Genomic DNA, 22,197 nt, shown 5'->3' with positions numbered 1-22,197 from the left:
GGTTTTATTTTTTAATTTCAGTTATTTTAGTTTTGATGACATCATTTGATTGACAGGTGAGGCAGAGACTTCCTGCAAATGGACACTTATGGCGGACTCATGAGGCAAGTAAGGCTTTCGCCTTAAAATACATGCTTCTTGACGATTTCATAACTGTGGCTCCTCCCTTAACTCTGTTGTTATCACAGGAAAAATGATTGTTTTTGATATGTCTGAGACATAACTTTTTTCCTGCAAAATATGTGGTGTGTACAAAAAGTGAAATTTATCACAAATACTTTGTGGGAATATTGCAAAAAAATTAGTAAACACAAAAATTTTTAAATTTAGAAAAAATTAAAACCATTCTAGAATGCACCAAAAGTTTGAATTTATAACAAACTTTTCGAGCTAGAAATTTTTTTCTGACTACATGAAAAAAAAAGCCGTTTTCAAAGTGTATTTGATATAAATTTTTCAGCGCGAGTCAAAAATTATCAGTGTAATGTAATATATCAAAATACAGCTGAATAAATCCACTTTTCGACATTAGCAGTTTGAGCTAGAAATGCTTCTAAAGAAGCAGCAAAAAAATTAAAGAAATACAAATATGTATATCTGCCATACCATTTGTGACGATCTACTCACATGAAAATTACAAAAGGCAATGCAATGGTACCTCCTTATGGTGATTAGGCAAAAAACTATAAAATGGTCTGTCAGCCAAAATTTACATTACAAAATTTCTCTAGAAAATGGTGCTGGAGAAGCAAAATTTTAAGAGCGAAAGAACAGCAACTGGGAGACACTTTCCCGAAGTTTTAACACCGTTTCAAAGCCACTCGCGGTGATCGCAGAGGTCGCAAAAACCAAGCAGCAAACGCGAGTTAGATTGGCTTCTCTGCAAATGTCAAATGTCAGCTCGGGTGGCTTCATCGCACTAGAACAGTGTCGTGTAAAAAGTTGGATGCCTGGATTGTCACTATCTCCGCTCTGCGACAGTGGACGTGAGCAGAGGACGCCTGCTGGAAAGCTACAACCAACCATGTTGCTGATTCCGAGGTGTGAGAGGGTGCTGACCACATTGCTGTTCTCGCGATTACTTTTGTTGTGGCACTGTTGGCAAATGTGAGTTAAAGCGTAGTGCTAAAGCTTCCTGCCCCACCACTACAAATGCAGCATTTGTATAGTGAGGGAAAGCTTACTGCCTGCCATCCAAGCAGGCGCAGCTTGGCGCTCTGCAGTTCGATTTATCCGTTTTATGAAAAACTGCGTTCCATATATATAAGAAATGCATGCATTTGTTGAAAAGGTTTAGGAACACTTTCATGTAGCCATTAATTCATAGTATCCGTACTTGTTATAAGGAGGCTTGACTGTAAATTGCTTGAAAATGCTCTACAGTGCTTTTATTTTATAAGAGACTATTTCAGCAGACGTTTAGGAAGATTTAGGACCAGTAAAGACATCCACAGCTTTCGCGAACAGCTTTGGGCTGATTTATAGCGGGCCTGGAGTCGATTTTTTTGGGCAGGTGCAAGCAAATCTTGCCCATATGATGTCGAGACAACACAGAAACCAGACATATCATTCATTACATCAGTGCAATCTGTAAACTGGCTCCATGAGCGAAAAACCGGAAAGAAGCGGAGAACCAAGTCTATGTAATTTAACAGAGTATACTGAGGGGCCAGTTGGTCAGACATATTATAAACAAAAACGTAGCATATGGACGGGACGAAGTTTCCTGTCCTGTCTTCGTTCGCCCTTCTTCGTCCCGTCCATATGCTACGTTTTTGTTTATAAAAAGCAAGTCTATGGGCAGACAGCTGACATGTTTTGTGCTAAGGTTGCACAGTGCCTTCATCAGAGTTAAACTCTGATGATGTAATATCACCATCAGAGTCACTGCCATTTGAAGCACTGAAAAAATCTGCAGCAGATGCAACAGAATCGCACGAAGCAACATTTTTTTCAGCGCGCGCCGTCTCTGCGGGTGACGCCATCCCACGAGTGCACTATGCCGGAACCTTAACTTAAAGGGCGCTTCAAAAATTGCTGCCTTACCAGAGAAATGCAAGCTACGTAAGAAACTAAAGTGAAGTTGATAGTTTATCAGGGTTTAACGTCCCAAAGCAACTCAGGCTATGAGGGATGTTGTAGTGAAGGGCTCCAAAAATTTCGACCACTTGGGGTTCTTTAAACGTGCACTGTCATCACACAGCACATCATCATCATCATCAGCCTGACTAAGCCCACTGCAAAGCAAAGGCCAGGATGGAACCGCGCCATTCAGGTCAGCAGCCGAGCGCCATAACCACTGGGTCACCGCGGCGGCAAAATCTAAACAAACTAGGTAGCACAAAAAATTCTGAATGGTCTTGGTAGCGCTCACATCGCACTGGCATGGCATGGTAACGAAGTAGTTAAAGGAGTATAAACACCAAATTTTTGCTTATGTGTTTTCTTCTTTCAAATGGCGCTTTAGGCAACAATATATACGCATCACCCTGTGGTACTATTTACGTACAATCGCTAAATAGTTTATAATTGAATTTTTTGATGCTGTTCCAGCTTCATCAACTGAACAGTGGCTGTGATGTGTAGTAGGTGTATAGGTTATGTGATGCGTGAAAAAAGACTAAGTATGGGGCAGAGCGCGTATGGTAGGTTCTCTCGCATAATGAATGGCAGTTTACCAATATCCCTCAAGAGAAAAGTGTACCACAGCTGTATCTTACCAGCGCTCACTTATGGGGCAGAAACGTGGAGGCTAACAAAAAGGGTTCAGCTTAAGTTAGGGACAACGCAGCGAGCCATGGAAAGAAAAATGATAGGCGTAATATTAAAGGAAAGCTGAAGCACTTTTCGAAAAAACTGAGTTCCATGCGGCATTTTATAGTTTTTACTCCGCTGGAAAAGAATATCGCATTCGAAAGCACCGAAGTTTGGGCCAGTTGGTAATGATCCATCTTGAGAAAACGAAGCAGCACGAAAAAACGGGGACGAAAAAGACACACATACGACAGGACGAATGCTGCACTTCCAACTGATTTTTATTGAGAATACCAAGCTTAAGTACAGCGCTACTATCGCCTCGTGGCAATCAACCGCAATGATTCAAAAACGCCATTTCATTATCAAGAAGAGACAAGGAAGCGGTGCTGACACACTGACCACCTGCTTTTCTGATGTGATATGCTTCAATAATCTCTCTTTCCATCCGATCTCTTCCACGCCCAAGAATTTTAGCTTTCCGAAATATGGGTTTACACTTACAACCCCGGCAGTGGATAGCAAGATGGCCACTTTTCCCTTCTTTCACCAGATTATAATGCGCCCTAGCTCTCTCATTAAAACAGCGTCCCGTTTGACCAATGTACACTCTATTGCAAGTGAGCGGAATGCTGTACACTACCTTAGTAGTGCAACGGGTGAAAACAAGTTGGTGGTTTATAGTGCAAATCGGCCTTTTCTTACTAACCATCATTGGGCAAACTTTTGATAGCTTGCTTGCGGCGGAGAAGAGCACGTTAACACCGTATCTGTTTCCAACTTTCTTAAGATTATGAGAAACTCTGTGAAGATATGGAATTACTTGAGTTGGCAGCTTCTGGTCTTGCTTATCCGTATTTTTGATGCACTTTTTCTTTTGTAGCAGCGTCTCTGCAACAGCTGACAATAAATCTGGAGGAAAGCCTGACATGCGCAATCGCTCAGTTTGCATTTGGACACTTTCAAAAATTTGATGATGACATGACTTTTTCAAAGCGGAATTGAGGCAATTCATGGCTATTGCTCTTTTGATTATTTTTGAATGAGCACTACTGTAAGGGAGGAGTGCCTTTTGTGACCTAGGATTGTACATCCAGCATATATGCCCTTCCAAGAAATGAATTCTCAGGGCAAGGAACTGTATACAGTTTCCAATAGGGAGTTCAAAGGTAACCTTTAAGCCTTTTGCAACCGTTTTGAACGATGCGAGAACATCAGCAACAGCTCCGTCAATAGATAAAACATGCGGCTTCTCCATTATCACCAAACAATCGTCAACATATCTAAAAATGCGTAGGTTAGGAAGTAAGCTATGCAAGCTTTTGTCAATGCAGGAAAGAAAAATGTCAGAAAGAACGGAAGCTACGCACGACCCAATGCATATTCCTGCTTTTTGTATGTAAAACCGGTTGTTAAAATTAATGGCAGTTGACTGTAGATAAAACTCTAAAAGGGCTAAGAAACGGTCGATGTTCACACCTGCCCTGTTTTGAAAAGGCACTTCTCCCGAATTCTCAATTACGGATCTAACTGCCTTAAACAGTTCTTTGTGGGGTATGGAGTAATAAAGATCTTCTATGTCAATGGAGAACCCGAAGGTGGCTGGTGAAGTCATGCTGAGCCCTTGCTTCAGTTCTTCGGCTAACTTGTGAGAGCTTCTAACAAGGAAGGGGTCTTCAATCGTCAATGTCGCCAGCTGCTTCTGGAGGTACTTTCCTATAGCTGACTGCCAGCTACCCTTTTCTGAAAGAAGGGAAAAGTGGCCATCTTGCTATCCACTGCCGGGATTGTAAGTGTAAACCCATATTTCGGAAAGCTAAAATTCTTGGGCGTGGAAGAGATCGGATGGAAAGAGAGATTATTGAAGCATATCACATCAGAAAAGCAGGTGGTCAGTGTGTCAGCACCGCTTCCTTGTCTCTTCTTGATAATGAAATGGCGTTTTTGAATCATTGCGGTTGATTGCCACGAGGCAATAGTAGCGCTGTACTTAAGCTTGGTATTCTCAATAAAAATCAGTTGGAAGTGCAGCATTCGTCCTGTCGTATGTGTGTCTTTTTCGTCCCTGTTTTTTCGTGCTGCTTCGTTTTCTCAAGATGGCACATTCGAAAGGGGCGGAAATAAACGCAAAAAGCTGCTTTTTGGCAGAAAACGGGCACCAGCGTCTCAGGGCGCCGAGCGAACGCCGCGAATGGCCGGGTTCGTCGTGACGCCATCCACGGGGATCTCCGGCCAGCACCGACTGTGTTGCTGCGTAGCGCGTTGGTTCGGCTGGCTTGAGAACAGCGTTTTGCAAGCTATGGATCCGTCGTTCACCAAAGTGCGGGCCGAAAAGCAGCAAGCAAAGCAGGACGACCGCAGACTACCCGTGAATGGCGTCACTTCCACCAGTTCCGTCCCCCCATTCGGCGCTTCCGGAAGCAAAGAGGGCGTGTTCGGAGGCAGGTTTTTAACAAGTGATTGCGCCTCATTTTGCGAACAGAATCGAGAAAAAATTTACACACATGATTTTCAAAGTTCCTTCTTCCCAACCACAGCGTTTCATGCAATTTGAAAACCGTTTCAGCTTCCCTTTAAGAGACCGGAAGCAGGCAGAGTGGGTGAGGGAACAAATGCGGGTTAGTGACATCCTAGTCGAAATCAAGAGGAAGAAATGCACTTGGGCAGGGCATGTAATGCGAAGGCAAGATAACCGCTGGTCCTTGATGGTAACCGACTGAATTCCAAGAGGCTGCAGGTGTAGCAGGGGCAGCAGAAAATTAGATGGGTGGATGAGATTAAGAAGTTTGCGGGCATACGGTGGGCGCAGCTGGCAAAGGAGAGGGTCAATTGGAGACACATGGGAGAGGTCTTCGGCCTGCAGTGGTCGTAGTAAGACTGATGGTGATGATGCTGTCATTTGTTGTCATTCCAGGTCTTGAAGCAGGCTGGCTTAAGTGTTGTAGGTAATAAAACTATGTACAGTAAAAGCTCGTTAATTCGACCTCCGTTAATTCGAACTGATGCCTGGGTCCCGGCACAGCCCTGTGTATTTCAATGGGGGAAAACTCCCGATAATTCGAACAAGTCGGCATCCGCTACGGCTAATTCGAAGAGTGGCTAGGAGCCACTGGCTGCCAATGCTCCTCGTAGATAGAAGTTGACCCACAGTGAGTAAAACGCTCCAAATTTACCAGAGATTTAGAACAATGGAAAAGAAAAAAAAAAAAACCCGCTCACGGAGCCCACGTTCCAGTGCATCTCATAGCAGGTTTCCGCTGCCGGAGCACTTGCCCGCGCCGCTGATGCTTCGGCGCGAGCCGTTCCAGGTTTTCATTGTGCCGCGGTCGCTGGGTTGCGATCGCGTAGTGTAAACAACGTAGCATGGTGGTTCAGGCGATGACGGCTTTTGTTGGTGCCGTGAGCGCGAGCTACGTGGACGGTAGCATGGAGACGTTGGAGCCCTTGAGTAACTAGGATATAACTGAGGCTGCATGCTCCCAGCAGACGTCGCAGGGCTCACGTGCGGTAAGCACAGCCGACAGTGATGAGTCCGACGGCGGCGACGAGACTATGCCACCGCCAAGTGCACGTGAAGTAGCATCGGTGCTCGATGTTGCAGCATGCCACTTCTCTGTCAGTGAGAACTCTGACGTTGCGCAGGAGCTTTGGGCAAGCTGCAGATGATGCTGATGGAGTCTCGGCAGAAGAAATGCAAGCAAATGAACTTCGCTGATTACTTTTAATTTTGACAAACCTTCCCCGTAAATATGTTTTGGAGCATAAATAGCGTCCTATATTCCAGCACTAAAGCTAGCTGCTCACGCGAATGCACTCCCGTTGAAGTCTGGTGTTCGTGTTGTCTTCTCCCTTTGTCCTTGTTTCTTGCGCTGGTAACATGTTCCATAATAATGCATTCCAGTACTTGTTTCTGGTGCATAACTGGCCAATTAATTTGTTCCATTTGCCACAAGGACCGGATGAATTTAATTCTCAGAATATGCCCGCCACAAACGTGTAGTAGCCCCTAGCTCCCGATAACGAGTCATGGTGCGACTCCTCCGGGTTCTGCTCGCGTGGTGGAGTGCTACAACCACTCATTCTAGCGCCCATTCGATAATTCGAACAATTTTCCGGTCCCCTTCACGTTCGAATTAACGAGCTTTTGCTGAATCAGCGACTATACTGCAGTTCTTTTTGTCCATCACGTGACCTAAACACCAACTACACACCACAGTCATTGTTGGGTTGATGAAAACGAAACAGCATCAAGAAATTTATCACAAATTAAATTATTTAGTGGTCGTAGGGGAATGCCATGCGGTGATCCATGTAATCTAACTGACCATTTGATAGAACAAAAACAAAAAGGCAAAGAGGACATTTTACTGCTTCCCCGACACTTTAAATTCGACCTTCATATCGTAATGTGCAACGCAGAGAATGACCGGAGAAGAGAGGAAAATCTGCGGTAGTCCTTAAATGGTTCGAGCACGTGAGCAGTGAGAGGTAAACTTCTTCTGCCTCTACTAATGCATGCGCTTCTACTCCTTCTACAGTGGCACGTATCACTGCCCCCTCTTCTGTAGCATCGACACTAGGAGGGAACAGTCAGCGAAAGGGTAGGACACAGCTGCAGTAAACCGCCGTTGAGCCAGATAGCCTGTCGTGGTAAGGCTGCATGCGAGCAATGTGCACGACTTCAGTACGGTGCGATGAGCAAGCTGATGGGGCGGAAGCAACTGCATACGTTACATCACTGATGCGGCGCACTACTTCGTAACAGCTGAAGTATCTATGCAGAAACTTTTAAGAAAGTCCGCGGCGATGAACAGGTATCCAAACCCACACCAAGTCGCCAGGCACGTAGCTGATGAAGCGTCATCCGAGGTTGAACCCAGAGGCGCCAGCCTCCTGTTGACAGTTAATTCGCAGGCGTGCTAGTTGCCGCGCTTCCTCAGCACGCTGAACGAAGGTGTCTGTATCGAGGTCAGCGTCAGAGTCGCAGTAGGGGTCAACGGGCAACATAGCATCCAAAGAAGTGGTCACCTGCCGACCAAAGACAAGCTGAAAGGGGACCAGTTGGGTTGTCTTCTGCAGGGCGGTGTTGTGCGCAAACGTTACGCACGGCAGAATGGTGTCCCAAGTTTGATGCTCGACATTAATGTACAGTAAAACCTCGTTAATTCGAAATCGCTTAATTCGAACTTCCGGTTAATTCGAACTGACGGCCGGGTCCCGTCAAAGCCCTGTGTATTTCAATGGGTCAAAACTCCCGATAATTCGAATATGCCGGTATCCACGTCGGTTAATTCGAACTAGGCGCCGATGGCTGGCATTGCTCCTCGCATATAGAAGTCACCTCGCAGCAAATACAATGCGCTGAAAATTTTAAAAAAAATGCAGAATGATGAGAAAAAAAAAATAAGCCAGCACGCACGAGGTGAGACGTGAATTTCGGTGCCCGAACCAGCCCTCCGGTGCATGCCGTAGCAGGTTTTCGCTGCCGGAGCGTCGAAGCATTGGCTTGTCTATTTTTGGCTGACGCGCGGTCACGCGGGTAGCCACCCTACCGCGGGCGCCGCCTATGCTCCGGCCACGGTGGCTCCGGAGCAAGCCGTTGCAGCAGGTCAACTAAAGGACTACCTTGCCGATTACTCGCTCAGCGATGTGTTCAATGCAGATGAAACCGCGCTTTATTTTAAGTTGCTGCAGAACAAGACTGTCAGTTACAAAGGCGACACGTGTTCAGGCGGGAAGAGAAGCAAGGAAAGAGTGACGGTGTTGGTGAGCGCAAACGCGACTGGCACGGAACGGTGCCGCTTGCTAGTTATAGGCAAAGCAGCGAAGCCTCGCTGCTTTAAAGGGCTAAAAACTCTCCCTGTTGATTATACTTTCAACAGAAAGTCGTGGATGACGCGAGCAATTTTCACGGATTGGCTGCGCACACTGGACAGGAAGTTCGCGGCACAGAACAGGAATGTTCTGTTGTTCGTCGACAACTGTTCAGCCCATTGCGACACCAGCGGACTGAAGGCGATCCGTCTGGCATTTCTGCCGAAAAACACTACGGCTGTGCTGCAGCCTATGGACCTTGGGGTTATTAAAAACCTCAAAACACTGTACAGGCGCCACCCCCTAGAGCGGATTCTTGTGTGTATGGACAGCGGCAAATCGTACGACGTCAATCTCCTCGGAGCCTGCCACATGCTGGCAACATCGTGGAATGCTGTCAAGGCGGACACAGTCGCGAACTGTTATCGAAAGTGCGGCTTCATTGAAGGCCCAGAAGCCTGCAGCACGGCAGAGCTGGATGCTCAGTGTGATGACTCCGTCGCGCTGCACCCTGCCTACGCTGCTTTATCGGAGGGTGTTGACTTCCAGAGCTTCGTAGACGTTGACAGCGGTGTGGAGATATCGGGGCCGTTAAGCGATGCCGAGAAGATTGAAGCGGCCTGCGGTGACCAGATGCCGCACAACTCCGGCGCGGCGAGCACAGCTGACAGCGATGACGAGTCCGACGGAGGCGACGATCCATTGCCACCCCCGAGTGCATGTGAAACAGCGTCAGCACTCGATCTGGCTGCGCGCTACTTCTCCGCCGATGATAATTCGGACGCTGCGTTGGAGCTGTTGGGCAAGTTGCAGACGATGCTTGTCGAGTCACGGCAAAGAAAACGAAAACAAATGCGCATCACCGATTATTTTTCTCTTTGATATGCTTTGCCAATCTGCTGTTAATAAACATGTTTTTGAAGCATAGTGTCATATTTAATCATTAAGCTTGCTGCTTACGCGAATGCATTTTGATGTTAGCTCCAACCGCATAAACAAATTAACTTTATTTCCTTCGACATTCGGGCTCTATAATTTTAATTCGCGCAATCGCCCGCCGCAAATGTGTAGTAGCGCGTAGTAAGAGATAACGATCTCAGATATGCCTGTTTTAGCTTCGGCCCGTGCTGCCGGGCGTGATGGCCGCTTTTTTTAGTGCCCGCTCGTTAATTCAAACTCCGCTTAATTCGAACAATTTTCCGGTCCCCCTCGAGTTCGAATTAACGAGGTTTTACTGTACAGTGAAAGCATGTAGGCCAGTGTGCGGTTGAGTCGCTCTACCAACCCGTCTGTCTGAGGGCGATAGGCCGGACTGGGTTAAGCGTGCATTGAAAGCAGTTTCCCGGTCAGTAACAACAATAGCGGGGGCTCCATGGCGCAGGACAATGTTGTGAATGAAGAACTGCGCCACTTCAGCAGCAGTGCCTTTGACAAGGGACGTGGTCTCAGCGTACCGTGTCAGCTAGTCGGTGGGAACAGCGATCCAACGCTTTCCAGACGAAGACTTCGGAAAAGGACCAAGGAGGTCCATGCCCACTTGGTGAAAAAACGTCTTTGGTGGATCGATGGGGTGAAGAAATCCGGCTGGTTTCAACGGAGGAGACATCCGACAATGGCAGTCACGGCATGTTTTTACGTATGCCCGCACCGACTGGAGTAACCTGGGCCAATAATACTTTTGTGTTTTGTCTAATCCGCGCGAGTGCACGGCTTACTCCAAGATGGACGGCGGATGGTGCATCATGACAGGCGCTCAAGATCTCAGGCCCCAACTGTGATGGTACGACTAGTAGGAACGCTTCTTTGTTGTTGGCAAAGTTGCGCTTGTAGAGGACACTAGATCGTAAAGTGAAGGCATGGAGCCCACGAAGAAAAACATGCGGAATGCGAGCGTTGATGCCTTTGAGGCAATCGATGAGCGGCGCGAACTCCGAGTCTGCTCTCTGAAGCTGCGCCATTTGGGTGGTACTAACAGCGCCCAGGAAAGGAAAATCATCGGCGGTTTCTTCAATATCTACAGTGATAGGCGCGCGCAACAAACAGTCTGCATCCTGATGCATCCTGATGCTTTCGGCCCGACTTGTAGAAGACTGTTAAGTCGTATTCTTGCAACCATAAGCTCCATCTAGCCAAATGTACCGAGGGGTCTTTGAGGCTCGCCAGCCAGCATCGTTCAGGATGTGGCCATCCTCGGAAAGGTGCGCTATAGCGACCACAGAATGGTAAGGCCTCGAATAAGCTTAGACTTGAAGAGGGAACAGAAGAAGCTAGTGAAGAGAAAGTCCATTAATGTGTTAGCGGTAAGAGGGAAAGTACAGGAATTTAGGATAGCGCTGCAAAACAGATATTCGGCTTTGACTGAGGAAGACGATCTTGATGTTCATACAATGAACGATAATCTGACAGCCATCATTACGGAGTGCGTAGTAGAAGTAGGCGGTACGACAGTTCGACAGGATACCGGAAAGCTATCTCAGGTGACGAAAGATCTGATTAAGAAGCGCCAAAGCATGAGGGCATCTAACCCTACCGACAGAATAGAACTGACAGAGCAATCAAAGTTAATAAATAAGCGCAAGGTAGCCGACATAAGGAAGTTTAATATGGAGAGAATCGAGCATGCTCTAAAGAACGGAGGCAGCCTAAAAGCAGTGAAGAGGAAACTAGGCATAGGTAAAAACCAGATGTATGCGTTAAGAGACAAGCAGGCCAATGTCATTAGCAATATGGATAAGATAGTTAACATAGCCGAAGAGTTCTACACAAATCTGTACAGTAGCCAATGTAATCAGAGCGTTAATGAGGAAGGCAGTACTGCACAGCAATGCGTCATCCCACCAGTAACGAAAACGGAAGTAAAGCCTTAGGAGCAATGGAAAGGGGAAAAGCAGCTGGGGAGGATCAGGTAACAGCAGATCTGTTGAAGGATGGAGGGGACATCGTGCTAGAAAAACTAGCCACTCTGTATACGCAATGCCTTATGACCTCGGCCGTACCACAAGCTTGGAAGAATGCAAACATTATCTTAACTCATAAGAAGGGAGACGCCAAGGACTTGAAAAATTACAGACCGATCAGCTTACTATCCGTTGCCTACAAAATATTTACTAAGGTAATCGCTAATAGAGTCAGGGAAACCTCAGACTTTAATCAACCAAATGATCAGGCAGGCTTTCGTAAAGGATATTCCACAATAGATCATATTCACACTGTCAGTCAGGTGATATACCGGAAAATTAGAGCGTGGAAAACGGGGACTTCAAGAGTAGAAAACACAGGACAGCACTTGTCCTGTGTTTTCTACTTTTGAAGTCCCCGTTTTCCGCGCTGTAATTTTTCAAATATGTATCAGTAACTCGCCCGCCTTGCTATCGTATTGAAAATACTGGAAGATATATACATAGAAACTGCACAGTTACTATAGTCCTCCATAAAGCCAGCAATAAAATTCCAACAAAGAAGGCCGTCAGGCAAGGAGAAATGATCTCGCCAATGCTGTTCACTGCCTGTTTACAGGAGGTATTCCGAGGCCTGAATTGGGAACAGAGAATACCTAAACAATATGCGATTCACTGATGACATTGCCTTGCTGAGTCACTCAGGAGGTGAACTGCAAATCATGATCAATGAGTTAGACGGGCAGAGCAGAACGATGGGTCTAAAAATTAACATGCAGAAAACCAAGGTAATGTTCAACAGTCTAGCAAGGGAACAGCAGTTCACAATTAGCAGTGAGAGCCTGGAAGTTGTGCCGGAATACGTCTACTTAGGGCAGGTAGTGACAGCTGATCCAGATCATGAGAGGGAAATAACTAGAAGGATAAGAATGGGGTGGAGCGCATATGGCAGATTCTCTCAGATCATGAGTGGCAGTTTACCTATTTCCCTCAAGAGAAAAGTGTACAACAGCTGTATCTTATCGGTACTACCCTACGGGGCAGAAACGTGGAGGCTAACGAAAAGGTTGTTAAGAAGTTAAGAACAGCTTAAGTTAAGAACAACGCAGCGAGCCATGGAAAGAAAAATTATAGGTGTAACGTTAAGAGACCGGAAGTGGGCGGAATGGGTGAGGGAACAAACGCAGGTCAACGACATCCTAGTTGAAATCAAGAGGAAGAAACGGTCTTGGATAGGGCATGTAATGCAAAGGCAAGATAACCGCTGGTCCTTAAGGGTAACGGAGTGGATTCCAAGAGAAAGTAAGCGTAGCAGGGGGCGGCAGAAGGTTAGGCGTGTGGATGAGATTAAGAAGTTTGCAGGCAAAGGGTGGATGCAGCTGGCAAAGGACACGGTTAATTGGTGAGACATGGGAGAGGCCTTTGCCCTGCAGTGGGCGCAGTCAGGATGATGATGATGATGAGCCAGCATAAGGAGTGGTGGTCGCTTGCCACATGGAAGAGTCGCTCGTAGCAGTACGGCCGGAACTTGCTGATGGCCCATGTCACTACAAGACATTCTTTCTCCATCGTAGAATAATTGGTCTTGGAGCGCGTAAGTGTTCGACTGGCATAACTGATGGCCCGTTCTACACCGTCTTGCCACTGGATCAGTACCGCATTAAGGCCAGCATTGCTGGCATCAGTGCGGATGTCCGTGGCAGCGTGTTCATTGAAATGGCCGAGTATTGGAGTACTTTTTAGACGGCTGCGAAGCCTTCTGCAGGAAGGGCATGTCGGTGCGAGTCAGTGAGTTTAACGGTTCAGCATTTCGAGAGAAATCTTGAACAAAGCAACTATAATAGGAGCACAGACACAGAAACCGGTGAACGGCCTTCTTGTAACTTGGGCGTGGCAAACATGAGACGGCGGCGGTTTTGTAAGGGTCCGGGCGAACACCTTGTGCACTGACGTGACCAAGAAAGCGAAGTTCCTGAAAGCCAAAACCGAATTTCTCGGCCTTGATGGTGAGTTGTGCGGATTTGAGTGCTTGTAGCACATTGCGCAACCGCTCCAAGTGCTGGTCAAAGGTGGTGGAAAATATAGTGACATCATCCAGCCAATCCTCAGCGTCTTCGAACATGTCGCCATTTAAAGATGGCGGTGTTCGCGGTGGTGGCAAAGGATCGGCGCCAGGGGCCGGGTGTCAGTGGCCATGGCAATTGGACTTGGCGGCTTGTGGGCAGGAGAAGGGACCCAAATTCAGGCGACTCTCTGCGGATACGGCGGCTGGGTAGCTGATGAACCGGTGTGAGGTCCGTAGTGATGGAAGTGTACCCAGCACCTCCACCATACTGTAACGTGCAACGCGGAGAACGACTGGAGCAGAAAGGAAAATCTGCGGCAGTCCCAAGTGGTCCAAGCACGCGAGCGAGAGGTCAACTTCTTCTGCCTCTACTTCTTCTACATTGGCAAATATCAATATGATCTGCCCTGATAACGTGGTTTTGTCAATGTTGTGTTTATGGAAGTTGGAGGTGCAGATTGCAGCCAAATATTCAATAGTGTTCGGATACCCATGAACCAAAAACAAATCCAGTTTCGTACAGCAAAAAAAATCTAAACATGATGCATAAATAAAAGAATCAAATGGCTGGAATACTACGGCGCAACGAAGGCACCAGGATGCGTAAAGAATTGTCTGGGTGTTTGAAGATGAAGACCAATCTCAAAACTGGACAAATGCTATCATTTACAGCCTGCAACTCAGATAAGATGCCTAGCAGAAGTTGCTGGCACCAGGTGTAAAAGCTATTCAGGGCCATGAAGTATTCATTTCAAGCAGTGCAGAAAGCTGGGCAAGTTGGTGACTTCTCTGTCTTGGCCCTTTGTGCTGGTGCCAAGTTCACATTGAAGTGCAATTTAAAAGATGGCACAGCTGCTGCTTTCCCTTTGCAATGCCCACAGACTACACTCAGGCTTGCACTGCGGCATTATATTTCTCATTCTGTAAAATAAATTGCAAAGTTTACTTAGCAAACCTTGTTAAAAGCCACAAAGCTCACCTTGGGCCTGGCCAGAGCGGGGAAGGGCTCGCCAACGGGCACGGACACCTCTTCAGGCAGCGTTTCGCGGATGATGGATGGTGGTGAGAAGAGCACCGACGAGTCGCCCAGCAGGCTCTTGCTCTGCATGGACCCAGGGGTGAAATAGCAGGCACTCAGGTATTCTGTTTTTACCGGGGTCCGGTTCCTTACAGGGCATTAAATGCATCCCCCGTTTCTGGGGCTATGCACAGTTTACGATGCACCTTCTCTTGAAGGCTTTAAAGCTGGTGACCACAGACTGGCCTCCGAAAGGCTTACTGGCCTCCAGATTGGCCTCCAACTGTGGTCCGATTGCTCCAACCAGTGTTCCATCGAAACTGCTCGTGCACGTTATATCCACAAACGTAATAACGCGTCTCGAATATTACGACTTCTTTTATCCACATCAGAATAGTTTTAGGCAATACCCGTCACATGGAGCACAACTTGCCAAGTTCACGTAAGACTCACACACACTCGGATACCCAGCAATGGCAAGAAAAAAAAGTTCGAGATCATTGCGGTAACCCGCACCGGAGTAATGCGAGAGCATTTATTCATTTATTTAAAATGCCTTCAGGGTCATACGGCATTGTAGAGGGGGGTGGTTATACAAAGTAACAAAATATAGAAATATGAGCATTATACTACAGAAGGTTACTAGTTATACAATGTTATCTAATCTCTCTTGAAATAAACGGTGATCATTAATTAGTGTCAGTGGCGCGAGAAGGTGATTCCATTCGTCGGATGTCCGAGGTAAAAACGAACCAAAGTAGGATTTTGTTTTGCAGAATGGTATTTCAACCTTGTGGGCATGATCCATCCATAGTGACATGTACTGTGGGGGTGAAATAAGTTCTTCGCGCAGGTAAGAATGGTGAAAAAGTTTACGCAAAAGGCAAAGATGAAGTGCTCGACGATGGGACACAAGGGATGGCAGACCGAGACTAGCTTTCATGCTGGTTACGCTTGCAGTTCTGTTGTAGTTAGAGAGAATGAATCGAGCAGCTGTATTCTGGACCATCTCAATTGAGTGCGTTAAGTTCTGGTGATAAGGATCCCATATTGATGCTGCGTATTCAAGTTAATGTAAAATTAGTGTTTTGTACAGTAAAAGCTTCAGAGGTGAAGGCGCTTTGCCAAAGTTACGGTGAAGATATCCAAGAGTTTTGTTGGCGTTGTTGACATGTGTAAAATGAGCAGTCCAGGTAAGGTCATCAGTAATGTGAACACCGAGGTATTTATAAGAATGTACAAAGTCTAGAGACAAGCCGATAAGGTGATAAGAGAGCAAGTTATTAGTCATTCGAGACACACGCATGAATTCGCACTTGTTAACATCAAAGGGACTATGCAACGAATAAAAAGTCACTTCTAAATGTTTTCAATGCTTAGAAATGATGCTAAGAAGCATTCACACCAAGTATGAGTCTTCAGAACTGAGCCGGCAATTTATTATGAACTTTTAAAAACCGTGTTTTTCAAAATTCGCGGGCCGATTGATGTACTCGTAGTGACCGATTTTGGAACTAAAATCGTGGAACAAAGACGTCGCCAGGCCACAACACGCTCTCATTCGCTGAAGCCACGGCAGCTACGACATCACGGGTACATTTCCGGTAGCCGTGAAAATCATCTGCTCGTGCCGCCGCGCGAGCCAGGGCATTGCCTTCGTGCATATGGTTTCAATTCTCCTCTGCCGCCTCCTTCTGTCGAGAGTTCCGGAGCCACTCGCACGGCTCTTCGTGCGCACGCATAGGGCTCGATGCCCACCGCGGCCGTAAAAGCGAGCAGTCGCACCTTGAGGTCCGGGTTTATTACTGCTAATTACCACAGATGACAAGCAAAGAAACCCGACGCGCGCCGCAATCCAGGAAGGAGAAGAGACCGGAGAGATGCCACCACGCCGCCGACGCTGCTGCTGGGGGGGCTAGGAGCGACAACCGGAAGTTGCAAAATAAACGTCAGCGGATGACGTATTCATGGGCGGGGCCCAGTCTCAGAGCTGTTCTCTTTATTTTTTTCTGGTGCTCCTCAAGTATGAGTTGAGGGAGGAGAGGAGGAGCGCAATTTTTAACCGTCTATATCTTCGCTGTTATTGATGCTAGTTCAAAAATTCTTGCACTGGGGTGACGAGTGATCGAATGCCTATCTCTCGTCTGCTTTACGTAATCTCAATTAATTTATTGCATAGTCCCTTTAAAGTCCATTAGCCAAGATTTACACCAGGTTGAGATGGAGTCGAGGTTGGATAGAAGCAATAGTAACGTATTTGCACGATTGTAAGTCGACATATTTTTGAAAATTTGAAAACCCGATGTGAGGGGGGGTCGACTTAAAATCGAAACCAAAGCATCCCACCATAAACAAAGGCAGGCGAGACAAACGAGATATCAGGCATGCTATAGCATGGTTGGATTTTTGTTGCGCGGCTCCGTTGTATCGCTCTTTGTGCTGGCCTTGAGCAGCTTCTACGTCAACGCGCAGAACCGGCATCCCCACCCCGCACGAGGCTGTCGATGGTGGCTGTCGATAAGCAGCAAACCAGCACCAGTCCATTCCCCACATGTGGCCGCAGATTGTGTCTGCTGATAAGCAGCAGCGGCCCGATAACGCACTCACGTTCTACTCTTAATAGGCGACCTGAGGAGGAGGAGGAGGAGGAGGAGGAGGAACAACTTTATTTACGTCATGGCCTAATGGCATCATGACCTAATGGCGCCGTGACGGGGGCCCAGGCGGCAACTCAGCGGAGGATCTGAGGCCTTTGTCGCTCAAGAGCCGCCGAGACCTGCTGGACGGCCCAGGTTTGCACGTCACGGTCAGAGCATTCCGCCGCAAAATAGGCGACCTGAAAGTTTTTTTGTTTACTTTCAACCGCGCACTCGGCGCTCAAGGGAGCACCGATAGTTGATGGAAGGGCCCCTGTTCCAATCGCGGCGGCACCCCCACTCGTAAATGCAGCAACGCCGGGGAGTGTCGGTAGGCGACGGAAGAGCCGACGCCACTCACGCGTAGTTTCTCTTTGGCTCTGGCATATTTGACTACTGCCGGCCGCTTTTCACATGTTTTTAATGCAGTGCTTCGTCATTTAAGCTCCGGGTCCGGTAAGCGACCGGCTACATTCGAGATGGCTGTCATTCTTTATACCGAAGAAACAAACAACTGCGCGTCGGGCCGCAAGTTCGACGTTTGCAATGGGTGATCAGGTGTGGCAGCTACAGCGAGGCAAAATTTTCAGCTGTTCTGCACGATGTCGTGATGTGGCTGTTTTCGAAGTGCGAGATTTCGCTGCACGACGATGTTAGAATGACGAGCTGTGGGACCTCAGCAGCGATCACGACGGCGGCGTTAATGAGGACAACGGCGCAAGTGAGGACGAGTAGTCCAGTGATTAATACATTTTAATTTTGGAATGTGCCCATAGTCGGTCCCGCGCGCGGCAGATGATAGCGGCTGGCGATAAGCGGAGGCCGGAGGATAGTGCTATCGCGTTCTATTTTTAAAGGCCAAGCTTAAACGACCTCCAAGTGTTTTTTTTTCAGAAATGTGAAGTGGAGGGTCGACTTAAAATCGTGTAAATACGGTACGTCGCCATCGCATGTTATTTCCCTGAATATTACGCAGTCGTTGGCGAATAGGTGAATGCGAGATGAAATGCAGGAGGGTAGGTCGCTAATGTAAATAAGGTAAAGAAGCAGACCAAGCACAGAGCCTTGCGGAACACCGGAGTGAACAACACTTGAATCTGAGGTGAGGTCATAAATGGAAACAAACTGTTGACGGTTTGTAAGAAAAGCTTCAAGCCAGGTTAGAATCTTTAGGTCCAGGTAAAGTTGCTGTAATTTGTATAGTACAAAGTAAGCTATGACATACTTTATCAAACTCTTTCGCGAAATCTATGAACACGCAGTCAGCTATTGAATTACGATCAAGAATAACATGCAACTTGTTAGTAAAGGATACAAGTTGGGATTCACATGAATGATTTTCAGAATCCGTGTTGAAATCGCAAGAAGAGTTCGATTCTATGAGATTAGCAAGGTGAGAAAACAGGACATGTTCAAGAAGTTTACAAGGAATGCTGGTGAGAGAAACTGGCCCGTGGTTTAGTGGAGAATGCTTGTTACCTGATTTGTGGAGTGGAATCACCTTCCCCACGTTCCATGCGGCCCCTGGTCAAGTGACTGCTGAAACATTTTTGACGCCTCCTCGGCACTCGTCACCTCTATTTGCTCCTCTTTGCCTCTATTGCCCCTATTTGCATGAGAATTTGTGCAATTTGTCTAATTCCCACCACGCTTCGTTACAAACTTTCAAATTTGGCGCCGCGCATTGGCTCCGCCCACACTTCCAGTCACATGGTACTACACATATGGCACTTCGAATTTGGTGCCACTTTTTGCACATTTTTGGCTCTAATTAATTAACTATTCCTCTGATCGTCACGGCTCTAATTAATTAACTATTCATCTGATCGTCACCAAATTTTTCGCGCCGCATCCTCACATCATCCTCCTTCGATTATAACCACTTTTTAGACGTTCTCTCTTTCTAGTTCCCCACAATGACTGCGGACACGTTTTGATGACGGGAAATCACCGACATAGCCTAGTAAAGCATTCGCTTTTATAGGGGACGTCATCAAGCAGCCGTAGGACACACACAGCAAGCCAGACACCACCATTTCAGACAATCATTAATTCTGTTCCGTCTTATATACCCCTCACTGGCTGACCTCAATGTGGGGCACCAGGTTTCCCGACTGCAGTTGTACCAAAACTGTGAGCAAATGTTTGTTGTACAGCATTCTGGGTGGTGTCATACGATTTTTCTTTGCATATACAGTAGACTCGTTATAATTCAAACTAGGCTAATTTGTACTTTCAGTTAATTCAAACAAATTCCAAAATTTTGGTTGCCTGGCTATATTTTCAATGGATTTTAAACCCGTTTAATTTGTACCATAATTTCTTTTGAATTCGGTTAATTCAAACTTTTGTCTAGTTCCGGCACTCCTGATGTGCAAAAGAGCGGCAACCGAAGTTGGATGAGTCAGGTTTGCGGTGCTGCATGAAAATCCGGCCCCTCCAACTGGTTAACATGGATGCAGTCGGAGGGGGCCGTGTCGATCGGAGACGCCCTGTCGCCGCATAGCTTTGTTTTCTGGGCTTCGCTACCACCCTGCGACTATTGCGGCTGCTGGCTGCGCATCTGCAACCTAAGCCCAGATACTTGCCGGTCTGGACAGTGACTGGCACGTGGCTGGTCTTTTAACGTGAAAGCGTTAAGGAGCTCAGGAGGCAGAAAAGCTGGCATCGTCCGTTGCTACAGTCCGACTGCCGCAGTATCGTTCATGCCTGAAAAACCCCAGGAGCTACAGCGACGGAGGGCTTGTGCAGCTGCTCGATCAACATGCAAAGCTGGCATGCCCGCAGGAGTTTCTCCACACTTCCCGGGGATATCCTTTAACGATTTCACAGGGAAATCCCTTGCCACTGGGCTGTCATTTTGCATTTGGGCTTATGGCAAATTCCACTGGTTGATTATGAGTGGGGTGCTCATTTGGAGTGACCCAATTCCGATTGACAGGGCGACCCAATCCAGATCGACCAGTGGAATAAAGGAAACAGAGCGAGCACTATCTGTACACCTTCTCAATCAACCTGAAACAACCCGCGTGGCTGCAAGCTGGGAAGGAAAACGCACAGGCGTCTCGGGGAGGATGAACGACTCGGGGTCGAGGGGCGGCAGGGCAGCCGCCGCAGCCACCGTGAGGCCAGGCACCGCAATGTCACCGGGAGTGGACCAGGTCTCGTGGAGGGCCTTGCGCACCCGCTTGGAGGGTGACAGGTTCTGCATGGGAAGAGGGCTGATGTTGTTGCCACAATGCCCAACAGAAAAGTTTCTCTGAGTCAATCAGTGCTTCGCCCACCCCAGGCAAGTGACATTAAACAATATCACCCTCATGTTCCTGTCTGCAAACATGTCAAGCCACCTCTGGAATAATTTGGAGCGTAAAGCACCACATTACTCGCAAAGATGAGAATTTGCGGATTAGTCTGCTAGACGCTCTCCATTTTCTGGCCATGTCTTGGGACAGTGTGACCACAAACACAATCGTGCAATGTTTTCACAAATGTGGATTTACGAAGGCACTGGCCGCACTGCTGATTGGCAAAGAGTCTTATAAAGAGTTGGCCATTGAAGGCTAGGCGACGCTGGACATTCAAACTTCTTATGACTTCATCACTGCAAGCAACCACGTTGCGACTTGAGGGCTGAGGACCGTAAACTCTCAATGCCCTTGATGTTTTGTGCTGTACCATAAGCATCGGCAGCCTGAGCAACAAAACTGCGGCACAGTTTTATGCTTATCCGGCAGGGCTTATTGGCCAAATCAAACCCAAGAAGGCGCAAGCAAGCACAGTCGAACCCGCATATATCGAACCTGCAAAAAAAAAAGTCTATGAGTTCAATACAAATGTAGCAGTATATTTAACACAAAAGCTCATTGATATAGAAAAAAATGTATTTCTACAATCGCCACTTACTGCACGCAGATTATAGAGCAAAAGAATCATGAATGGTTCTTCATCTTCAATGCCTGAGAGAGCACATTTTTCAACATCATAGACAGCTGAGACCGCAGCCTCTATCGACGCACAATAGCGACAAACCATGCTGAGCGCACGGAGCACATTGAAGGCACAGGTTCTCTCAAGTCCTTGTCACAATTCACATCAGAGGTGCCCTGGTTATCTGCAACATCAGCAATGATGTATTTGTCTGCAAGCTCTCCTGCAGTCTCAACATTGCCGTCTGTGGAAGTTGCCTACAGCTGCTGCATCACAAATAGCACCAGGAAATTCGGACAACTGGTTCTACAAATCATCAAGACCCGTGACGGCTTCGTTGAGCTTACCCAACAAAGAGGTCTCTGGGACAGCAGAGACCAGACCGTTGGAAGCAGTTGTGTAAAGTTTCCTTTTGGACATCATTCCACGACCCACTTAGCATAAGCAACAGGGTGAGTTGTTGGGCTAGTTGGTGTTCGGATTTTACAGGCATATTTTTAGCGCAAAGGACGGGACGAGATACAGACAAGACGAGCACGGGCGCTACTGACAACTGCTTTATTGAAGAAAGATCGAGGCATATAAATACATATCTGGCCTGCGCCAGCGCTACCTAACAAGGAACTTGGAATCACAGCAGATGACGCGATAGGAAATTGATCTCAGCATTATACAAAACGACAGACGTGTCACTAACGCAGTTCTGACCCCCTTTCCTGATAAAGAAAGCTTCCAAAGTTTCACGGGCAGTTTTTTGACAACTTCTGCCAAGGATTGAAGCACTCCGGAACCGTGGCTCACACTTGGTGCAAGCAATGCAGTGGGCAACTAAATTCGTGCGTTCCTTATTGTAGATATCTTTAGCATGCTCCCGGAGTCGATCGTTTACGCAGCGCCCTGTCTGGCCGATGTACACCTTGCCACATGACAGGGGAATCCTGTACACGACGTTCATAGCGCACTGCACAAACCGTTTTTCGTGGTTCTTATGACAGCCCCTTTTTTTGTCTTCGCAAGTAATGCGGCGGCTCAGCTGAGCAAGTTTCTTAGGGGCTGAAAAAACCATAGGCACGTCAAACCTATTAG

General features: G+C 47.2%; 1 protein-coding gene across 10 annotated transcripts in view; it reads right to left on the bottom strand.

The window, feature by feature from the left end:
• LOC144110486 (transcriptional activator Myb-like) overlaps positions 1-22,197 on the bottom strand; it is a 195,247-nt gene that overhangs the window by 19,616 nt on the left and 153,434 nt on the right. For all 10 annotated transcript variants that reach the window (XM_077643419.1, XM_077643420.1, XM_077643422.1 and 7 more), the window contains 2 exons: positions 20,243-20,389; positions 14,510-14,632 (listed from right to left, as the gene is read on the bottom strand). In XM_077643419.1, coding sequence (XP_077499545.1) covers positions 14,510-14,632; positions 20,243-20,389 — 270 coding nt within the window. The remainder of the gene's footprint in view (positions 1-14,509; positions 14,633-20,242; positions 20,390-22,197) is intronic.

The sequence above is a fragment of the Amblyomma americanum genome, chromosome 11 (assembly GCF_052857255.1).
Source record: "Amblyomma americanum isolate KBUSLIRL-KWMA chromosome 11, ASM5285725v1, whole genome shotgun sequence".
Classification (NCBI taxonomy): domain Eukaryota; kingdom Metazoa; phylum Arthropoda; class Arachnida; order Ixodida; family Ixodidae; genus Amblyomma; species Amblyomma americanum.
Note: the sequence above shows the minus strand (reverse complement) of the source record. Positions and strands in the feature narration are given on the sequence as shown.